The sequence below is a fragment of the Salmo salar genome, chromosome ssa02 (assembly GCF_905237065.1).
Source record: "Salmo salar chromosome ssa02, Ssal_v3.1, whole genome shotgun sequence".
Lineage (NCBI taxonomy): Eukaryota > Metazoa > Chordata > Actinopteri > Salmoniformes > Salmonidae > Salmo > Salmo salar.
This window is the reverse complement of record NC_059443.1, coordinates 92,051,914-92,069,876: the sequence shown is the minus strand read 5'-3', so window position 1 is coordinate 92,069,876 and position 17,963 is coordinate 92,051,914. Positions and strand designations below refer to the sequence as shown.

Genomic DNA, 17,963 nt, shown 5'->3' with positions numbered 1-17,963 from the left:
TAGCTAGCCCTGTGATGCCGGGCTATCTACTGAGAATATTGCAAAATGTGCTTTCACCGAAAAGCTATTTTAAAATGGGACATATCGAGTGCATAGAGGAGTTCTGTATCTATAATTCTTAAAATAATTGTTATGCTTTTTGTGAACGTTTATCGTGAGTAATTTAGTAAATTCACCGGCAGTGTTCGGTGGGAATGCTAGTCACATGCTAGTCACATGCTAATGTAAAAAGCTGGTTTTTGATATAAATATGAACTTGATTGAACAAAACATGCATGTATTGTATAACATAATGTCCTAGGGTTGTCATCTGATGAAGATCATCAAAGGTTAGTGCTACATTTAGCTGTGGTTTGGGTTTATGTGACATTATATGCTAGCTTGAAAAATGGGTGTCTGATTATTTCTGGCTCGGTACTCTGCTGACATAATCTAATGTTTTGCTTTCGTTGTAAAGCCTTTTTGAAATCGGACAGTGTGGTTAGATTAACGAGTCTTATCTTTAAAATGGTGTAAAATAGTCATATTTTTGAAAAATTGAAGTAATAGCATATCTAAGGATTTGAATAACGCGCCACAGGATTCAACTGGCTGTTGAGTAGGTGGGATGCACCTAGCCCATAGAGGTTAATAAAATCTACAACTTTCCAAATCATATCATTAACATCTGAGGGGGGGGGTCATACTTGTATTCAATCAAATCCAAATCCATAATGAAAATAAAAATACATATTTTAAAATGATAAATCTGATTTTAGACATGGATCATTTCTTGAGAGGAAAACAACTAAAGTAGGCCTATTTTATTTTAGTAATATTTTTATACAAACATGATTTCACATGGCATCAACAACATTCTCATAGTGGAACATAGGAAAGGCTTTTCTCCTGTGTGCTCCCCTCTCAGGTGTTTTCAGGCAACATTCTCAGTCAAAAAACGTGTCAGAAAACAGCATTTATATTGTCTTATTTTAAGCCCTGTGTCCTAGAAAATGTCTTTCCACAATTAGGTTCCCTAACTGACTGAACCTCATTCCACACTGGGAATCTATTCCACCAGTCCAAAGCCTCGAACCGAGATCTCTAGTGGCACAGCTAGGACTACGATGCAGTGCCTTAGACCACTGCGCCACTCGCGAGGCCGTATTTTCTGATTGTTTAATCAGAGATCTTTTACCAGAGTATCTCTTGCCACATTGATTTCTCTCCTGTGTGTCCGCTGGTGTATAATCAGACTGCTTGATGTAACAAAACTCTTCCCACATTGAGCACAGCTATAAGGTTTCTCTCCTGTGTGTGTTCTCCGGTGTATAGTCAGACGGCTAGAAGTAACAAAACTCTTCCCACATTGATCACAGCTATAAGGTTTCTCTCCTGTGTGTGTTCTCTGGTGCACTATCAGACAGCTTGAGTGAGTAAAACTCTTCAAACATTGATTACAGCTGTAAGGTTTCTCTACTGTGTGTGTTCTTTGGTGTGATTTTAAATGTCCTGACTTAAGAAAACTCTTTCCGCAGTCAGAGCAGTGGTAAGGTTTCTCTCCTGTGTGTGTTCTCTGGTGTATAGTCAGCTGGCTAGATGTTGTGAAACTCTTCCCACATTGATTACAGCTATAAGGTTTTTCTCCTGTATGGATTCTCTCATGTCTTTTAAGATCTGCCGAAGAGGTAAATCTCTTCCCACAGTCAGAGCAGTGGTAAGGTTTCTCTCCCGAGTGAATTCTCAGGTGTACTTTTAGTGAATCTGATCTTGAGTAACTCTTTCCACAGTCAGAGCAGCAGTGAGTTCTCTTCCCTGTGGGTCTCTGCTGGGGTTTCTTGAGGTTTTCTGCTCTGGAGAGACTCTTCTCTGCCTCGTCAGCATCATGTTGTTGTTGAGGCTCTCCAGAGGATCCACGATAGTCATGTCTCTCTCCTGTGTGAACAACAAAGTCAGACAGATGGTTAAAGTCCCACAACAGCAGAAATCCACTGTTTATTTGAGGTAAAAGTTGATGCCCAGAGCAGGAAGTTGTACATCAATTAACATCTGAAATTAATGTTTAAAATGCTTTTACAAACTTATTTCACAATTGTCTTAATATGACAGTCGAGTGAGCAATAATAGCTATATTTTGCTTAAAAACAATTCCACTTAGTGGTAAAGTTGATGATTGTAGTTAGTGGTAACTAGAAATTGTAGGCAAGAAATAAGTTATTAAAGTTGTTGAAATCCTAAGCAGTGTGCCAGACGACTTAAGGTCTGTGTTTGCTAAAATAGCTGCACGAAAGCAATGTGCCCGCAATTCAGTTGTAGAAACTCCTCCTTGCTAATGAGGAAACCGCTAGTTACGGATGTAGTAAAGCATTTCACTGTAAGGTCTACAGCTGTTGTATTCGGCGCACGTGACAAATAAACTTTGATTTGATAGTAAACTCAGCAAAAAAAAAAAGAAACGTCCCTTTTTCAGGACCCTGTCTTTCAAAGATAATTCGTAAAAATCCAAAAAACTTCAAAGATCTTCAGTGTAAAGGGTTTAAACACTGTTTCCCATGCTTGTTCAATGAACCATAAACGATTAATGAACATGCACCTGTGGATGTTCATTAATAATCAATAACAATGTAATAATCAGCAACAATGCAATAATCAATAACAATGCAATAATGCAATATCAATAACAATGCAATAATCAATAACAATGCAATAATCAATAACAATGCAATAAATCAATAACAATGCAATAAATCAATAACAATGCAATAATCAACAACAATGCAATAATCAATAACAATGCAATAATCAACAATGTAATAATCAATAACAATGCAATAATCAATAAAATACTAGAAAATAACAAGGTAGAACAAAAACCAGACAGATATAAGAAGAACACATTAGGTCAGTAGATATGTATAGGGGGAAGGGGACAGGGATACTGGAGTGATGGAGATATGTATAGGGGGAAGGAGACAGGGATACTGGAGTGATGGAGGTAGATATGTATAGGGGGAAGGGGACAGGGATACTGGAGTGATGGAGGTAGATATGTATAGGGGGAAGGAGACAGGGATACTGGAGTGATGGAGGTAGATATGTATAGGGGGAAGGGTACAGGGATACTGGAGTGATGGAGGTAGATATGTATAGGGGGAAGGAGACAGGGATACTGGAGTGATGGAGGTAGATATGTATAGGGGACAGGGATACTGGAGTGATGGAGGTAGATATGTATAGGGGACAGGGATACTGGAGTGATGGAGGTAGATATGTATATGGGGAAGGGGACAGGGATACTGGAGTGATGGAGGTAGATATGTATAGGGGGAAGGAGACAGGGATACTGGAGTGATGGAGGTAGATATGTATAGGGGGAAGGAGGCAGGGATACTGGAGTGATGGAGGTAGATATGTATAGGGGGAAGGGGACAGGGATACTGGAGTGATGGAGGTAGATATGTATAGGGGAAGGAGACAGGGATACTGGAGTGATGGAGGTAGATATGTATAGGGGGGAAGGAGCCAGGGATACTGGAGTGATGGAGGTAGATATGTATAGGGGGAAGGAGACAGGGATACTGGAGTGATGGAGGTAGATATGTATAGGGGGAAGGAGACAGGGATACGGGAGTGATGGAGGTAGATATGTATAGGGGGAAGGAGACAGGGATACTGGAGTGATGGAGGTAGATATGTATAGGGGGAAGGGGACAGGGATACTGGAGTGATGGAGGTAGATATGTATAGGGGGAAGGAGACAGGGATACTGGAGTGATGGAGGTAGATATGTATAGGGGGAAGGGGACAGGGTTACTGGAGTGATGGAGGTAGATATGTATAGGGGACAGGGATACTGGAGTGATGGAGGTAGATATGTATAGGGGGAAGGGGACAGGGATACTGGAGTGATGGAGGTAGATATGTATAGGGGACAGGGATACTGGAGTGATGGAGGTAGATATGTATAGGGGGAAGGAGACAGGGATACTGGAGTGATGGAGGTAGATATGTATAGGGGGAAGGGGACAGGGTTACTGGAGTGATGGAGGTAGATATGTATAGGGGACAGGGATACTGGAGTGATGGAGGTAGATATGTATAGGGGGAAGGAGGCAGGGATACTGGAGTGATGGAGGTAGATATGTATAGGGGAAGGGGACAGGGATACTGGAGTGATGGAGGTAGATATGTATAGGGGGAAGGAGACAGGGATACGGGAGTGATGGAGGTAGATATGTATAGGGGGAAGGAGACAGGGATACTGGAGTGATGGAGGTAGATATGTATAGGGGGAAGGGGACAGGGATATTGGAGTGATGGAGGTAGATATGTATAGGGGGAAGGAGACAGGGATACTGGAGTGATGGAGGTAGATATGTATAGGGGGAAGGAGACAGGGATACTGGAGTGATGGAGGTAGATATGTATAGGGGGGAAGGGGACAGGGATATTGGAGTGATGGAGGTAGATATGTATAGGGGGAAGGAGACAGGGATACTGGAGTGATGGAGGTAGATATGTATAGGGGGAAGGAGACAGGGATACTGGAGTGATGGAGGTAGATATGTATAGGGGGAAGGGGACAGGGATACTGGAGTGATGGAGGTAGATATGTATAGGGGGAAGGAGACAGGGATACTGGAGTGATGGAGGTAGATATGTATAGGGGGAAGGAGACAGGGATACTGGAGTGATGGAGGTAGATATGTATAGGGGGAAGGGGACAGGGATACTGGAGTGATGGAGGTAGATATGTATAGGGGGAAGGAGACAGGGATACTGGAGTGATGGAGGTAGATATGTATAGGGGGAAGGGGACAGGGTTACTGGAGTGATGGAGGTAGATATGTATAGGGGACAGGGATACTGGAGTGATGGAGGTAGATATGTATAGGGGGAAGGGGACAGGGATACTGGAGTGATGGAGGTAGATATGTATAGGGGGAAGGGGACAGGGATACTGGAGTGATGGAGGTAGATATGTATAGGGGGAAGGGGACAGGGTTACTGGAGTGATGGAGGTAGATATGTATAGGGGGAAGGGGACAGGGATACTGGAGTGATGGAGGTAGATATGTATAGGGGGAAGGAGACAGGGATACTGGAGTGATGGAGGTAGATATGTATAGGGGGAAGGGGACAGGGATACTGTAGTGATGGAGGTAGATATGTATAGGGGGAAGGGGACAGGGATACTGGAGTGATGGAGGTAGATATGTATAGGGGGAAGGAGACAGGGATACTGGAGTGATGGAGGTAGATATGTATAGGGGGAAGGAGACAGGGATACTGAAGTGATGGAGGTAGATATGTATAGGGGGAAGGGGACAGGGATACTGGAGTGATGGAGGTAGATATGTATAGGGGGAAGGGGCCAGGGATACTGGAGTGATGGAGGTAGATATGTATAGGGGGAAGGAGACAGGGATACTGGAGTGATGGAGGTAGATATGTATAGGGGGAAGGGGACAGGGATACTGGAGTGATGGAGGTAGATATGTATAGGGGAAGGGGACAGGGATACTGGAGTGATGGAGGTAGATATGTATAGGGGGAAGGGGACAGGGATACTGGAGTGATGGAGGTAGATATGTATAGGAGACAGGGATACTGGAGTGATGGAGGTAGATATGTATAGGGGACAGGGATACTGGAGTGATGGAGGTAGATATGTATAGGAGACAGGGATACTGGAGTGATGGAGGTAGATATGCATAGGGGGAAGGGGACAGGGATACTGGAGTGATGGAGGTAGATATGTATAGGGGGAAGGGGACAGGGATACTGGAGTGATGGAGATATGTATAGGGGGAAGGGGACAGGGATACTGGAGTGATGGAGGTAGATATGTATAGGGGGAAGGGGACAGGGATACTGGAGTGATGGAGGTAGATATGTATAGGAGACAGGGATACTGGAGTGATGGAGGTAGATATGTATAGGGGGAAGGGGACAGGGATACTGGAGTGATGGAGGTAGATATGTATAGGAGACAGGGATACTGGAGTGATGGAGGTAGATATGTATAGGGGGAAGGAGACAGGGATACTGGAGTGATGGTGGTAGATATGTATAGGGGGAAGGGGACAGGGTTACTGGAGTGATGGAGGTAGATATGTATAGGGGGAAGGAGACAGGGATACTGGAGTGATGGAGGTAGATATGTGTAGGGGGAAGGGGACAGGGATACTGGAGTGATGGAGGTAGATATGTATAGGGGGAAGGGGACAGGGAAACTGGAGTGATGGAGGTAGATATGTATAGGGGACAGGGAAACTGGAGTGATGGAGGTAGATATGTATAGGGGGAAGGAGACAGGGATACTGGAGTGATGGAGGTAGATATGTATAGGGGGAAGGGGACAGGGATACTGGAGTGATGGAGGTAGATATGTATAGGGGGAAGGAGACAGGGATACTGGAGTGATGGAGGTAGATATGTATAGGGGGAAGGGGACAGGGATACTGGAGTGATGGAGGTAGATATGTATAGGGGGAAGGAGACAGGGATACTGGAGTGATGGAGGTAGATATGTATAGGGGAAGGGGATAGGGTTACTGGAGTGATGGAGGTAGATATGTATAGGGGACAGGGATACTGGAGTGATGGAGGTAGATATGTATAGGGGAAGGGGACAGGGATACTGGAGTGATGGAGGTAGATATGTATAGGGGAAGGGGACAGGGATACTGGAGTGATGGAGGTAGATATGTATAGGGGGAAGGAGACAGGGATACTGGAGTGATGGAGGTAGATATGTATAGGGGGAAGGGGACAGGGTTACTGGAGTGATGGAGGTAGATATGTATAGGGGGAAGGGGACAGGGATACTGGAGTGATGGAGGTAGATATGTATAGGGGGAAGGAGACAGGGATACTGAAGTGATGGAGGTAGATATGTATAGGGGGAAGGTGACTATGTACAGGGATACTGGAGTGATGGAGGTAGATATGTATAGGGGGAAGGAGACAGGGATACTGGAGTGATGGAGGTAGATATGTATAGGGGGAAGGAGACAGGGATACTGAAGTGATGGAGGTAGATATGTATAGGGGGAAGGGGACAGGGATACTGGAGTGATGGAGGTAGATATGTATAGGGGAAGGGGCCAGAGATACTGGAGTGATGGAGGTAGATATGTATAGGGGGAAGGAGACAGGGATACTGGAGTGATGGAGGTAGATATGTATAGGGGGAAGGGGACAGGGATACTGGAGTGATGGAGGTAGATATGTATAGGGGGAAGGGGACAGGGATACTGGAGTGATGGAGGTAGATATGTATAGGGGAAGGGGACAGGGATACTGGAGTGATGGAGGTAGATATGTATAGGAGACAGGGATACTGGAGTGATGGAGGTAGATATGTATAGGGGACAGGGATACTGGAGTGATGGAGGTAGATATGTATAGGAGACAGGGATACTGGAGTGATGGAGGTAGATATGCATAGGGGGAAGGGGACAGGGATACTGGAGTGATGGAGGTAGATATGTATAGGGGGAAGGGGCCAGGGATACTGGAGTGATGGAGATATGTATAGGGGGAAGGGGACAGGGATACTGGAGTGATGGAGGTAGATATGTATAGGGGGAAGGGGACAGGGATACTGGAGTGATGGAGGTAGATATGTATAGGAGACAGGGATACTGGAGTGATGGAGGTAGATATGTATAGGGGGAAGGGGACAAGGATACTGGAGTGATGGAGGTAGATATGTATAGGAGACAGGGATACTGGAGTGATGGAGGTAGATATGTATAGGGGACAGGGATACTGGAGTGATGGAGGTAGATATGTATAGGAGACAGGGATACTGGAGTGATGGAGGTAGATATGCATAGGGGGAAGGGGACAGGGATACTGGAGTGATGGAGGTAGATATGTATAGGGGGAAGGGGCCAGGGATACTGGAGTGATGGAGATATGTATAGGGGGAAGGGGACAGGGATACTGGAGTGATGGAGGTAGATATGTATAGGGGGAAGGGGCCAGGGATACTGGAGTGATGGAGGTAGATATGTATAGGAGACAGGGATACTGGAGTGATGGAGGTAGATATGTATAGGGGGAAGGGGACAAGGATACTGGAGTGATGGAGGTAGATATGTATAGGAGACAGGGATACTGGAGTGATGGAGGTAGATATGTATAGGGGGAAGGAGACAGGGATACTGGAGTGATGGAGGTAGATATGTATAGGGGGAAGGGGACAGGGTTACTGGAGTGATGGAGGTAGATATGTATAGGGGGAAGGGGACAGGGTTACTGGAGTGATGGAGGTAGATATGTATAGGGGGAAGGAGACAGGGATACTGGAGTGATGGAGGTAGATATGTATAGGGGGAAGGAGACAGGGATACTGGAGTGATGGAGGTAGATATGTATAGGGGACAGGGGACAGGGATACTGGAGTGATGGAGGTAGATATGTATAGGGGACAGGGAAACTGGAGTGATGGAGGTAGATATGTATAGGGGGAAGGAGACAGGGATACTGGAGTGATGGAGGTAGATATGTATAGGGGGAAGGGGACAGGGATACTGGAGTGATGGAGGTAGATATGTATAGGGGGATGGAGACAGGGATACTGGAGTAATGGAGGTAGATATGTATAGGGGGAAGGGGACAGGGATACTGGAGTGATGGAGGTAGATATGTATAGGGGGAAGGAGACAGGGATACTGGAGTGATGGAGGTAGATATGTATAGGGGGGAAGGGGACAGGGATACTGGAGTGATGGAGGTAGATATGTATAGGGGGAAGGAGACAGGGATACTGGCGTGATGGAGGTAGATATGTATAGGGGGAAGGGGACAGGGATACTGGAGTGATGGAGGTAGATATGTATAGGGGAAGGAGACAGGGATACTGGAGTGATGGAGGTAGATATGTATAGGGGAAGGGGACAGGGATACTGGAGTGATGGAGGTAGATATGTATAGGGGACAGGGATACTGGAGTGATGGAGGTAGATATGTATAGGGGACAGGGATACTGGAATGATGGAGGTAGATATGTATAGGGGGAAGGGGACAGGGATACTGGAGTGATGGAGGTAGATATGTATAGGGGGAAGGGGACAGGGATACTGGAGTGATGGAGGTAGATATGTATAGGGGGAAGGGGACAGGGATACTGGAGTGATGGAGGTAGATATGTATAGGGGGAAGGGGACAGGGATACTGGAGTGATGGAGGTAGATATGTATAGGGGGGAAGGGGACAGGGATACTGGAGTGATGGAGGTAGATATGTATAGGGGTAAGGAGACAGGGATACTGGAGTGATGGAGGTAGATATGTATAGGGGAAGGGGACAGGGATACTGGAGTGATGGAGGTAGATATGTATAGGGGGAAGGGGACAGGGATACTGGAGTGATGGAGGTAGATATGTATAGGGGGGAAGGGGAGAGGGATACTGGAGTGATGGAGGTAGATATGTATAGGGGGGAAGGGGACAGGGATACTGGAGTGATGGAGGTAGATAAGTATAGGGGGAAGGAGACAGGGATACTGGAGTGATGGAGGTAGATATGTATAGGGGGAAGGGGACAGGGATACTGGAGTGATGGAGGTAGATATGTATAGGGGGAAGGAGACAGGGATACTGGAGTGATGGAGGTAGATATGTATAGGGGACAGGGATACTGGAGTGATGGTGGTAGATATGTATAGGGGAAGGAGACAGGGATACTGGAGTGATGGAGGTAGATATGTATAGGGGACAGGGATACTGGAGTGATGGAGGTAGATATGTATAGGGGACAGGGATACTGGAGTGATGGAGGTAGATATGTATAGGGGGAAGGAGACAGGGATACTGGAGTGATGGATGTAGATATGTATAGGGGGAAGGGGCCAGGGATACTGGAGTGATGGAGGTAGATATGTATAGGGGGAAGGGGACAGGGATACTGGAGTGATGGAGGTAGATATGTATAGGGGTAAGGAGACAGGGATACTGGAGTGATGGAGGTAGATATGTATAGGGGGAAGGGGAGAGGGATACTGGAGTGATGGAGGTAGATATGTATAGGGGGAAGGGGACAGGGATACTGGAGTGATGGAGGTAGATATGTATAGGGGGAAGGGGACAGGGATACTGGAGTGATGGAGGTAGATATGTATAGGGGAAGGGGACAGGGATACTGGAGTGATGGAGGTAGATATGTATAGGGGGAAGGGGACAGGGATACTGGAGTGATGGAGGTAGATATGTATAGGGGAAGGGGACAGGGATACTGGAGTGATGGAGGTAGATATGTATAGGGGGGAAGGGGACAGGGATACTGGAGTGATGGAGGTAGATATGTATAGGGGAAGGAGACAGGGATACTGGAGTGATGGAGGTAGATATGTATAGGGGGAAGGGGACAGGGATACTGGAGTGATGGAGGTAGATATGTATAGGGGACAGGGATACTGGAGTGATGGAGGTAGATATGTATAGGGGGAAGGGGACAGGGATACTGGAGTGATGGAGGTAGATATGTATAGGGGGAAGGGGACAGGGATACTGGAGTGATGGAGGTAGGTATGTATAGGGGGAAGGGGCCAGGGATACTGGAGTGATGGAGGTAGATATGTATAGGGGGAAGGGGACAGGGATACTGGAGTGATGGAGGTAGATATGTATAGGGGGAAGGGGACAGGGATACTGGAGTGATGGAGGTAGATATGTATAGGGGGAAGGAGACAGGGATACTGGAGTGATGGAGGTAGATATGTATAGGGGGAAGGAGACAGGGTTACTGGAGTGATGGAGGTAGATATGTATAGGGGACAGGGATACTGGAGTGATGGAGGTAGATATGTATAGGGGAAGGGGACAGGGATACTGGAGTGATGGAGGTAGATATGTATAGGGGGAAGGGGACAGGGATACTGGAGTGATGGAGGTATATATGTATAGGGGGAAGGAGACAGGGATACTGGAGTGATGGAGGTAGATATGTATAGGGGAAGGGGACAGGGATACTGGAGTGATGGAGGTAGATATGTATAGGGGGAAGGGGACAGGGATACTGGAGTGATGGAGGTATATATGTATAGGGGCAAGGAGACAGGGATACTGGAGTGATGGAGGTAGATATGTATAGGGGGAAGGGGACAGGGATACTGGAGTGATGGAGGTAGATATGTATAGGGGGAAGGGGACAGGGATACTGGAGTGATGGAGGTAGATATGTATAGGGGGAAGGGGACAGGGATACTGGAGTGATGGAGGTAGATATGTATAGGGGTAAGGTGACAGGGATACTGGAGTGATGGAGGTAGATATGTATAGGGGGAAGGGGACAGGGATACTGGAGTGATGGAGGTAGATATGCATAGGGGGAAGGGGACAGGGATACTGGAGTGATGGAGGTAGATATGTATAGGGGACAGGGATACTGGAGTGATGGAGGTAGATATGTATAGGGGGAAGGGGACAGGGATACTGGAGTGATGGAGGTAGATATGTATAGGGGGAAGGGGACAGGGATACTGGAGTGATGGAGGTAGATATGTATAGGGGGAAGGAGACAGGGATACTGGAGTGATGGAGGTAGATATGTATAGGGGGAAGGGGACAGGGATTCTGGAGTGATGGAGGTAGATATGTATAGGGGACAGGGAAACTGGAGTGATGGAGGTAGATATGTATAGGGGACAGGGAAACTGGAGTGATGGAGGTAGATATGTATAGGGGGAAGGAGACAAGGATACTGGAGTGATGGAGGTAGATATTTATAGGGGGAAGGGGACAGGGATAGTGGAGTGATGGAGTTAGATATGTATAGGTGACAGGGATACTGGAGTGATGGAGGTAGATATGTATAGGGGGAAGGAGACAGGGATACTGGAGTGATGGAGGTAGATATGTATAGGGGGAAGGGGACAGGGATACTGGAGTGATGGAGGTAGATATGTATAGGGGGAAGGGGACAGGGATACTGGAGTGATGGAGGTAGATATGTATAGGGGAAGGGGACAGGGATACTGGAGTGATGGAGGTAGATATGTATAGGGGGAAGGGGACAGGGATACTGGAGTGATGGAGGTAGATATGTATAGGGGGAAGGGGACAGGGATACTGGAGTGATGGAGGTAGATATGTATAGGGGACAGGGAAACTGGAGTGATGGAGGTAGATATGTATAGGGGGAAGGGGACAGGGATAGTGGAGTGATGGAGTTAGATATGTATAGGTGACAGGGATACTGGAGTGATGGAGGTAGATATGTATAGGGGGAAGGAGACAGGGATACTGGAGTGATGGAGGTAGATATGTATAGGGGGAAGGGGACAGGGATACTGGAGTGATGGAGGTAGATATGTATAGGGGGAAGGGGACAGGGATACTGGAGTGATGGAGGTAGATATGTATAGGGGGAAGGAGACAGGGATACTGGAGTGATGGAGGTAGATATGTATAGGGGTAGGGGACAGAGTCCTGTCAGAGTGTAGAGTCCTGTCAGAGTGCGTAGAGTCCTGTCAGAGTGTGTAGAGTCCCGTCAGTGTGTGTAGAGTCCTTTCAGTGTGTAGAGTCCTGTCAGTGTCCTGTCAGTGTGTGCAGAGTCCTGTCAGAGCGTAGAGTCCTGTCAGAGTGCGTAGAGCCCTGTCAGAGTGCGTAGAGCCCTGTCAGAGTGTGTAGAGTCCTGTCAGAGTGTGTAGAGTCCTGTCAGAGTGTGTAGAGTCCTGTCAGAGTGTGTAGAGTCCTGTCAGAGTGTGTAGAGTCCTGTCAGAGTGCGTAGAGCCCTGTCAGAGTGCGTAGAGCCCTGTCAGAGTGCGTAGAGTCCTGTCAGTGTGTGCAGAGTCCTGTCAGAGCGTAGAGTCCTGTCAGAGTGCGTAGAGTCCTGTCAGAGTGCGTAGAGCCCTGTCAGAGTGTGTAGAGTCCTGTCAGAGTGTGTAGAGTCCTGTCAGAGTGTGTAGAGTCCTGTCAGAGTGTGTAGAGTCCTGTCAGAGTGCGTAGAGCCCTGTCAGAGTGCGTAGAGCCCTGTCAGAGTGCGTAGAGTCCTGTCAGTGTGTGTAGAGTCCTGTCAGAGTGTGTAGAGTCCTGTCAGAGTGTGTAGAGTCCTGTCAGAGTGTGTAGAGTCCTGTCAGAGTGCGTAGAGCCCTGTCAGAGTGCGTAGAGTCCTGTCAGAGTGCGTAGTGTCCTGACAGTGTGTGTAGAGTCCTGACAGTGTGTGTAGAGTCCTGGCAGTGTGTGTAGAGTCCTGTCAGAGTGTGTAGAGTCCTGCTTACAATGATTGCATAAAAAACAACATTTGAGAGTGCGCTGACCCTGGTGCTAGAGGGGGTACAGCTGGAGGTTGAATGTTTGAAGGGGTACAGGACTAGAACACATTTTACATTTAAGTCATTTAGCAGACGCTCTTATCCAGAGCGACTTACAGTAGTGAATACATACATTTCATTTCATGCATTTTTATTATATATATATTTTTTTTGTACTGTCCCCCTGTGGGAATCGAACCCACAACCCTGGCGTTGCACACACCATGCTGGCGTTGCAAACACCATGGTCTATCAACTGAGCCACTAACACGTTTGGGAACCACTGCTCTAGTCTAAATATGGCATGAATCCACCAATTGTAAACTTCTTCAAAACTTTCAAAAAGGTACTTTTATTTTGAAGGCAAACCGCAAAGTCCACGATTGTGACTAGTCCACTAGTCAGATGAAGCTAGCCCGGCTGCTTATAACTTTAGCTTTAGGGCAACAGGGTTAAGTAGCTGGCTAACTATTTATTTTCATGAACTGAAGTTCAATTTCAATAGGTGAACAACAAGTGGCTACTTAGCTAATAGTTACAAGGATTCCTAAATCATTGCTAAGAATAATGAAAAATGACTGCAGTTTCTACTGGTCATTGTTTTCAGACTGGTTGTATTGGTGCTAGCTAGGTACCAAGCTAAAGCTAGCTAGCTACCCCAGAAGTTGCGGTCGAACAAATAATGCTTTGTTACCAACGCGGTATTGTAAACACATCGTTCGTGGCCGGTATTTGCATGTTTGCAGACATTTGTTTTGTACAGCTTTGACAGTGCTAATGATTAGTAGTAATGGTGGCGCTTGGCTTGAACGGGCAAATTCAGAACACACAACATTCTATAATAGAACTGTGTTATTTGACGTGTTAAATTAAAAGCTTATTTAACACGTTAAATAGTGTTATTGTCAAATAGTGCAATTTGACGTGTATCTTTTTTTGACATGCAAAGACCCAAACGCTGTTCCATAGTATGTCGTGAAACTAATAGCAATGACGCTATTACTTTGTAACTCTGGTAGGGCAACATTTGAAAAATAGCGCACTTGGTAGTGTGTACCGATGCTCACATCTGTAAAATATCTCCTACTTGGTAGTGTGTACCGATGCTCACATCTGTAAAATATCTCCTACTTGGTAGTGTGTACCGGGACAACATCTGTAAAATATCTCCTACTTGGTAGTGTTGTACCGTTGCTCGACCAGTCGGTCGAAAGACAACATCACCCACAACAGAGAACGGTTGATTGTCAAGGGCAATGAATTCCATTATCTTGGCGTTAAATGTATTTCGCCTTTGAGTTGTCTCTCGCTGAAAATGTTCTTAGTCTTTCAAATGACTGCTAGATCCACACAGCAGACATTGTGGGCTAGGTTAGGAATGCTGTGTTGCACGTGTAGCGCCGGAAAAAAAAACAATTAGTTGGCGTCATTACGTCATGTACCTACGTTATAGAGCACGTCATCTTCGTCATTATGTCATGTACCTACGTTATAGAGCACGTCATCTTCGTCATTATGTCATGTACCTACGTTATAGAGCACGTCATCTTCGTCATTACGTCATGTACCTACGTTATAGAGCACGTCATCTTCGTCATTATGTCATGTACCTACGTTATAGAGCACGTCATCTTCGTCATTACGTCATGTACCTACGTTATAGAGCACGTCATCTTCGTCATTATGTAATGTACCTACGTTATAGAGCACGTCATCTTCGTCATTATGTCATGTACCTACGTTATAGAGCACGTCATCTTCGTCATTACGTCATGTACCTACGTTATAGAGCACGTCATCTTCGTCATTATGTCATGTACCTACGTTATAGAGCACGTCATCTTCGTCATTACGTCATGTACCTACGTTATAGAGCACGTCATCTTCGTCATTATGTAATGTACCTACGTTATAGAGCACGTCATCTTCGTCATTATGTCATGTACCTACGTTATAGAGCACGTCATCTTCGTCATTACGTCATGTACCTACGTTATAGAGCACGTCATCTTCATCATTATGTCATGTACCTACGTTATAGAGCATGTCATCTTACTTTATATCATCCGCAGCCCGCGCTCCAGCAGGTATATCTCACTGGTCACCCCCCAAAAAAGCCAATTCCTCCTTCGGCCGCCTCTCCTTCCCAGTTCTCTGCTGCCAATGACTGGAACAAACTGCAACAACAAAAAAAAATCAGTGAAGCTGGAGACTCATATCTCCCTCATTAGCTTTAAGCACCAGCTGTCAGAGCAGCTCACAGATCACTGCGCCTGTACATAGCCCATCTGTAAACAGCCCATCTATCTACCTACCTCATCCCCATACTGTATTTATTTATCCTGCTTCTTTGCACCCCAGTATCTCTACTTGCACATTCATCTTCTGCACATCTACCATTCCAGTGTTTAATTGCTATATTGTAATTACTTCGCCACCATGGCCAATTTATTGCCTTACCTCCCTTATCTCACCTCATTAGCTTTAAGCACCAGCTGTCAGAGCAGCTCACAGATCACTGCACCTCTACATTGCCCATCTGTAAATAGCCCAAACAACTACCTCTTCCCCTACTGTATTTATTTATTTATTTTTGCTCCTTTGCACCCCAGTATTTCTACTTTGCACACTCATCTACTGTCAAATCTACCATTCCAGTGTTTTACTTGCTATATTGTATTGACTTCACCACCATGGCCTATTTATTGCCTTTACCTCCCTTATCTCACCTCATTTGCTCACATTGTATATAGACTTATTTTTCTACTGTATTTTACTGTATGTTTGTTTTACTCCATGTGTTGTTGTATGTTGTCGAACTGCTTTGCTTTATCTTGGCCAGGTCGCAGTTATAAATGAGAACTTGTTCTCAACTAGCCTACCTGGCTAAATAATGAAATGACAAAATGGCTGATTATTATTAATGACTTATTAAACAGCTGTAACAAGACGTCCACCACAGGAAATCCTATATATAGCGATTGATTCTTATAGAAACGCTATCTCTCACCATGACAGACTGACCCTCATCATGACAGACTGACCCTCACCATGACAGACCGACCCTCACCATGACAGACTGACCCTCATCATGACAGACCGACCCTCACAGACTGTCCCTCACCATGACAGACCGACCCTCATCATGACAGACCGACCCTCACCATGACAGACCGACCTTCACCATGACAGACTGACCCTCACCATGACAGACTGACCCTCATCATGACAGACTGACCCTCATCATGACAGACCGACCCTCACCATGACAGACCGACCCTCACCATGACAGACTGACCTTCACCATGACAGACTGACCCTCACCATGACAGACTGACCCTCATCATGACAGACCGACCCTCACCATGACAGACTGACCCTCACCATGACAGACCGACCCTCACCATGACAGACCGACCCTCACCATGACAGACTGACCTTCACCATGACAGACCGTCTCTTACCATGACAGACTGACCCTCACCATGACAGACTGACCCTCATTGATGTCACTTGTTACATTTACATTATCCAGAGCGACTTACAGTAGTGAATGCATACATTTCATAATTTTTTTCTTCCCATACTGGCCCCCCGTGGGAATCGAACCCACAACCCTGGCGTTGCAAACACCATGCTCTACCAAGTGAGCCACAGGGAGGCCAGTGTTAAATCCACTTCAAAAATCAGTACAGATTAAAAAGAGGAGAAGACAGGTTAAAAAATGATTTTTTTGTTAAAGCCTTGAGTCATGGATTGTGTATGTGTGCCATTCAGATGGTGGAATGGACAAGACAAAATATTTAAGTGCCTTTGAACGGGGTATTGTAGTAGGAACCAGGAGCATGAGGCATTTATAGTGTGTGCTTCTGTTATTAAGACGTTACTTACTGGTGTTAATTAGTTCTCCAACATCCTCCTCCTCCTCTTCTTCCAATATGACAGTTATCTCTCCTTCCTCCTCTTCTTTTACTGTAACATCTTCCTCCTCTTCTTTCACTGAAACGTCTTTCTCTTCTTCTTTCACTGTAACAGCCTCAACCTCTACTTCTTGTTTTACTGTAACATCCTCCTCTTCCTTCTCCTCTTTCACGACAACGTTCAGCCACAGACCCTCTTCCTCCGTCAAGCAGACCTCCTCCTCCTCCTCGTCGTCTTTAACAGGAGAGTGGCTTGGTGAGCTCATGGTCGGGGATGTTAGCTAGCTAGGCTAATGCTAATGCTAACTTAACCAGCCCGCTAGTTGACTAATAACAACAACACCGTAAATATTACATTAAATCGGATAACTAACTAGACGACAGACGTGGGTTTAAAACACAGTGGCTAATATACACTAAAGCGTCTAAAGAGCTTTATTGGTTCGGCTATTTTGTCTAGCAAGCTACCGAGGTGGCTGAATAACTGTTGCTACTGTTGAAAGAAGAGTTCCGTCCACTACATTATACGTCACACCAACAGCATTACCTTAAATTCCCACACCGCCATCTGCTGACTGGAGTGGGTAACGCAGTTAAGTAAAATGTTTATTTAATTTTGATGCAAAAAATGAATCACTTTTAACGATGGTTTTTATTTTATTTCAATCATAATATTATAACATTATATGAAACGATACATAAAGGGGAATTGATTTCAAATGGGCTTTATTAGCATGGAAACAAAATTGAGAAGACAAAACAACAAACTGAAACATCTAAAATACATTTCAAGTGTTATA

General features: G+C 45.7%; 2 protein-coding genes across 2 annotated transcripts; both read right to left on the bottom strand.

The window, feature by feature from the left end:
* Nucleotides 1–555: 555 nt before the first annotated feature.
* LOC123738909 (gastrula zinc finger protein XlCGF17.1-like) lies at nt 556–15,289 on the bottom strand. The gene is made up of 2 exons (XM_045713564.1): nt 15,274–15,289; nt 556–1,908 (listed from the first exon to the last, which is right to left on the bottom strand). The coding sequence occupies exons 1-2, from the start codon at nt 15,287–15,289 to the stop codon at nt 1,163–1,165; spliced, it is 762 nt and encodes a 253-aa protein (XP_045569520.1). The 3' UTR covers nt 556–1,162.
* Nucleotides 1,628–17,640, bottom strand: LOC123732884 (cilia- and flagella-associated protein 251-like). Its single transcript, XM_045712220.1, has 3 exons — nt 17,135–17,640; nt 15,300–15,420; nt 1,628–1,914 (listed from the first exon to the last, which is right to left on the bottom strand). The coding sequence occupies exons 1-2, from the start codon at nt 17,427–17,429 to the stop codon at nt 15,338–15,340; spliced, it is 378 nt and encodes a 125-aa protein (XP_045568176.1). The 5' UTR covers nt 17,430–17,640; the 3' UTR covers nt 1,628–1,914; nt 15,300–15,337.
* Between the last annotated feature and the right edge of the window lie 323 nt (nt 17,641–17,963).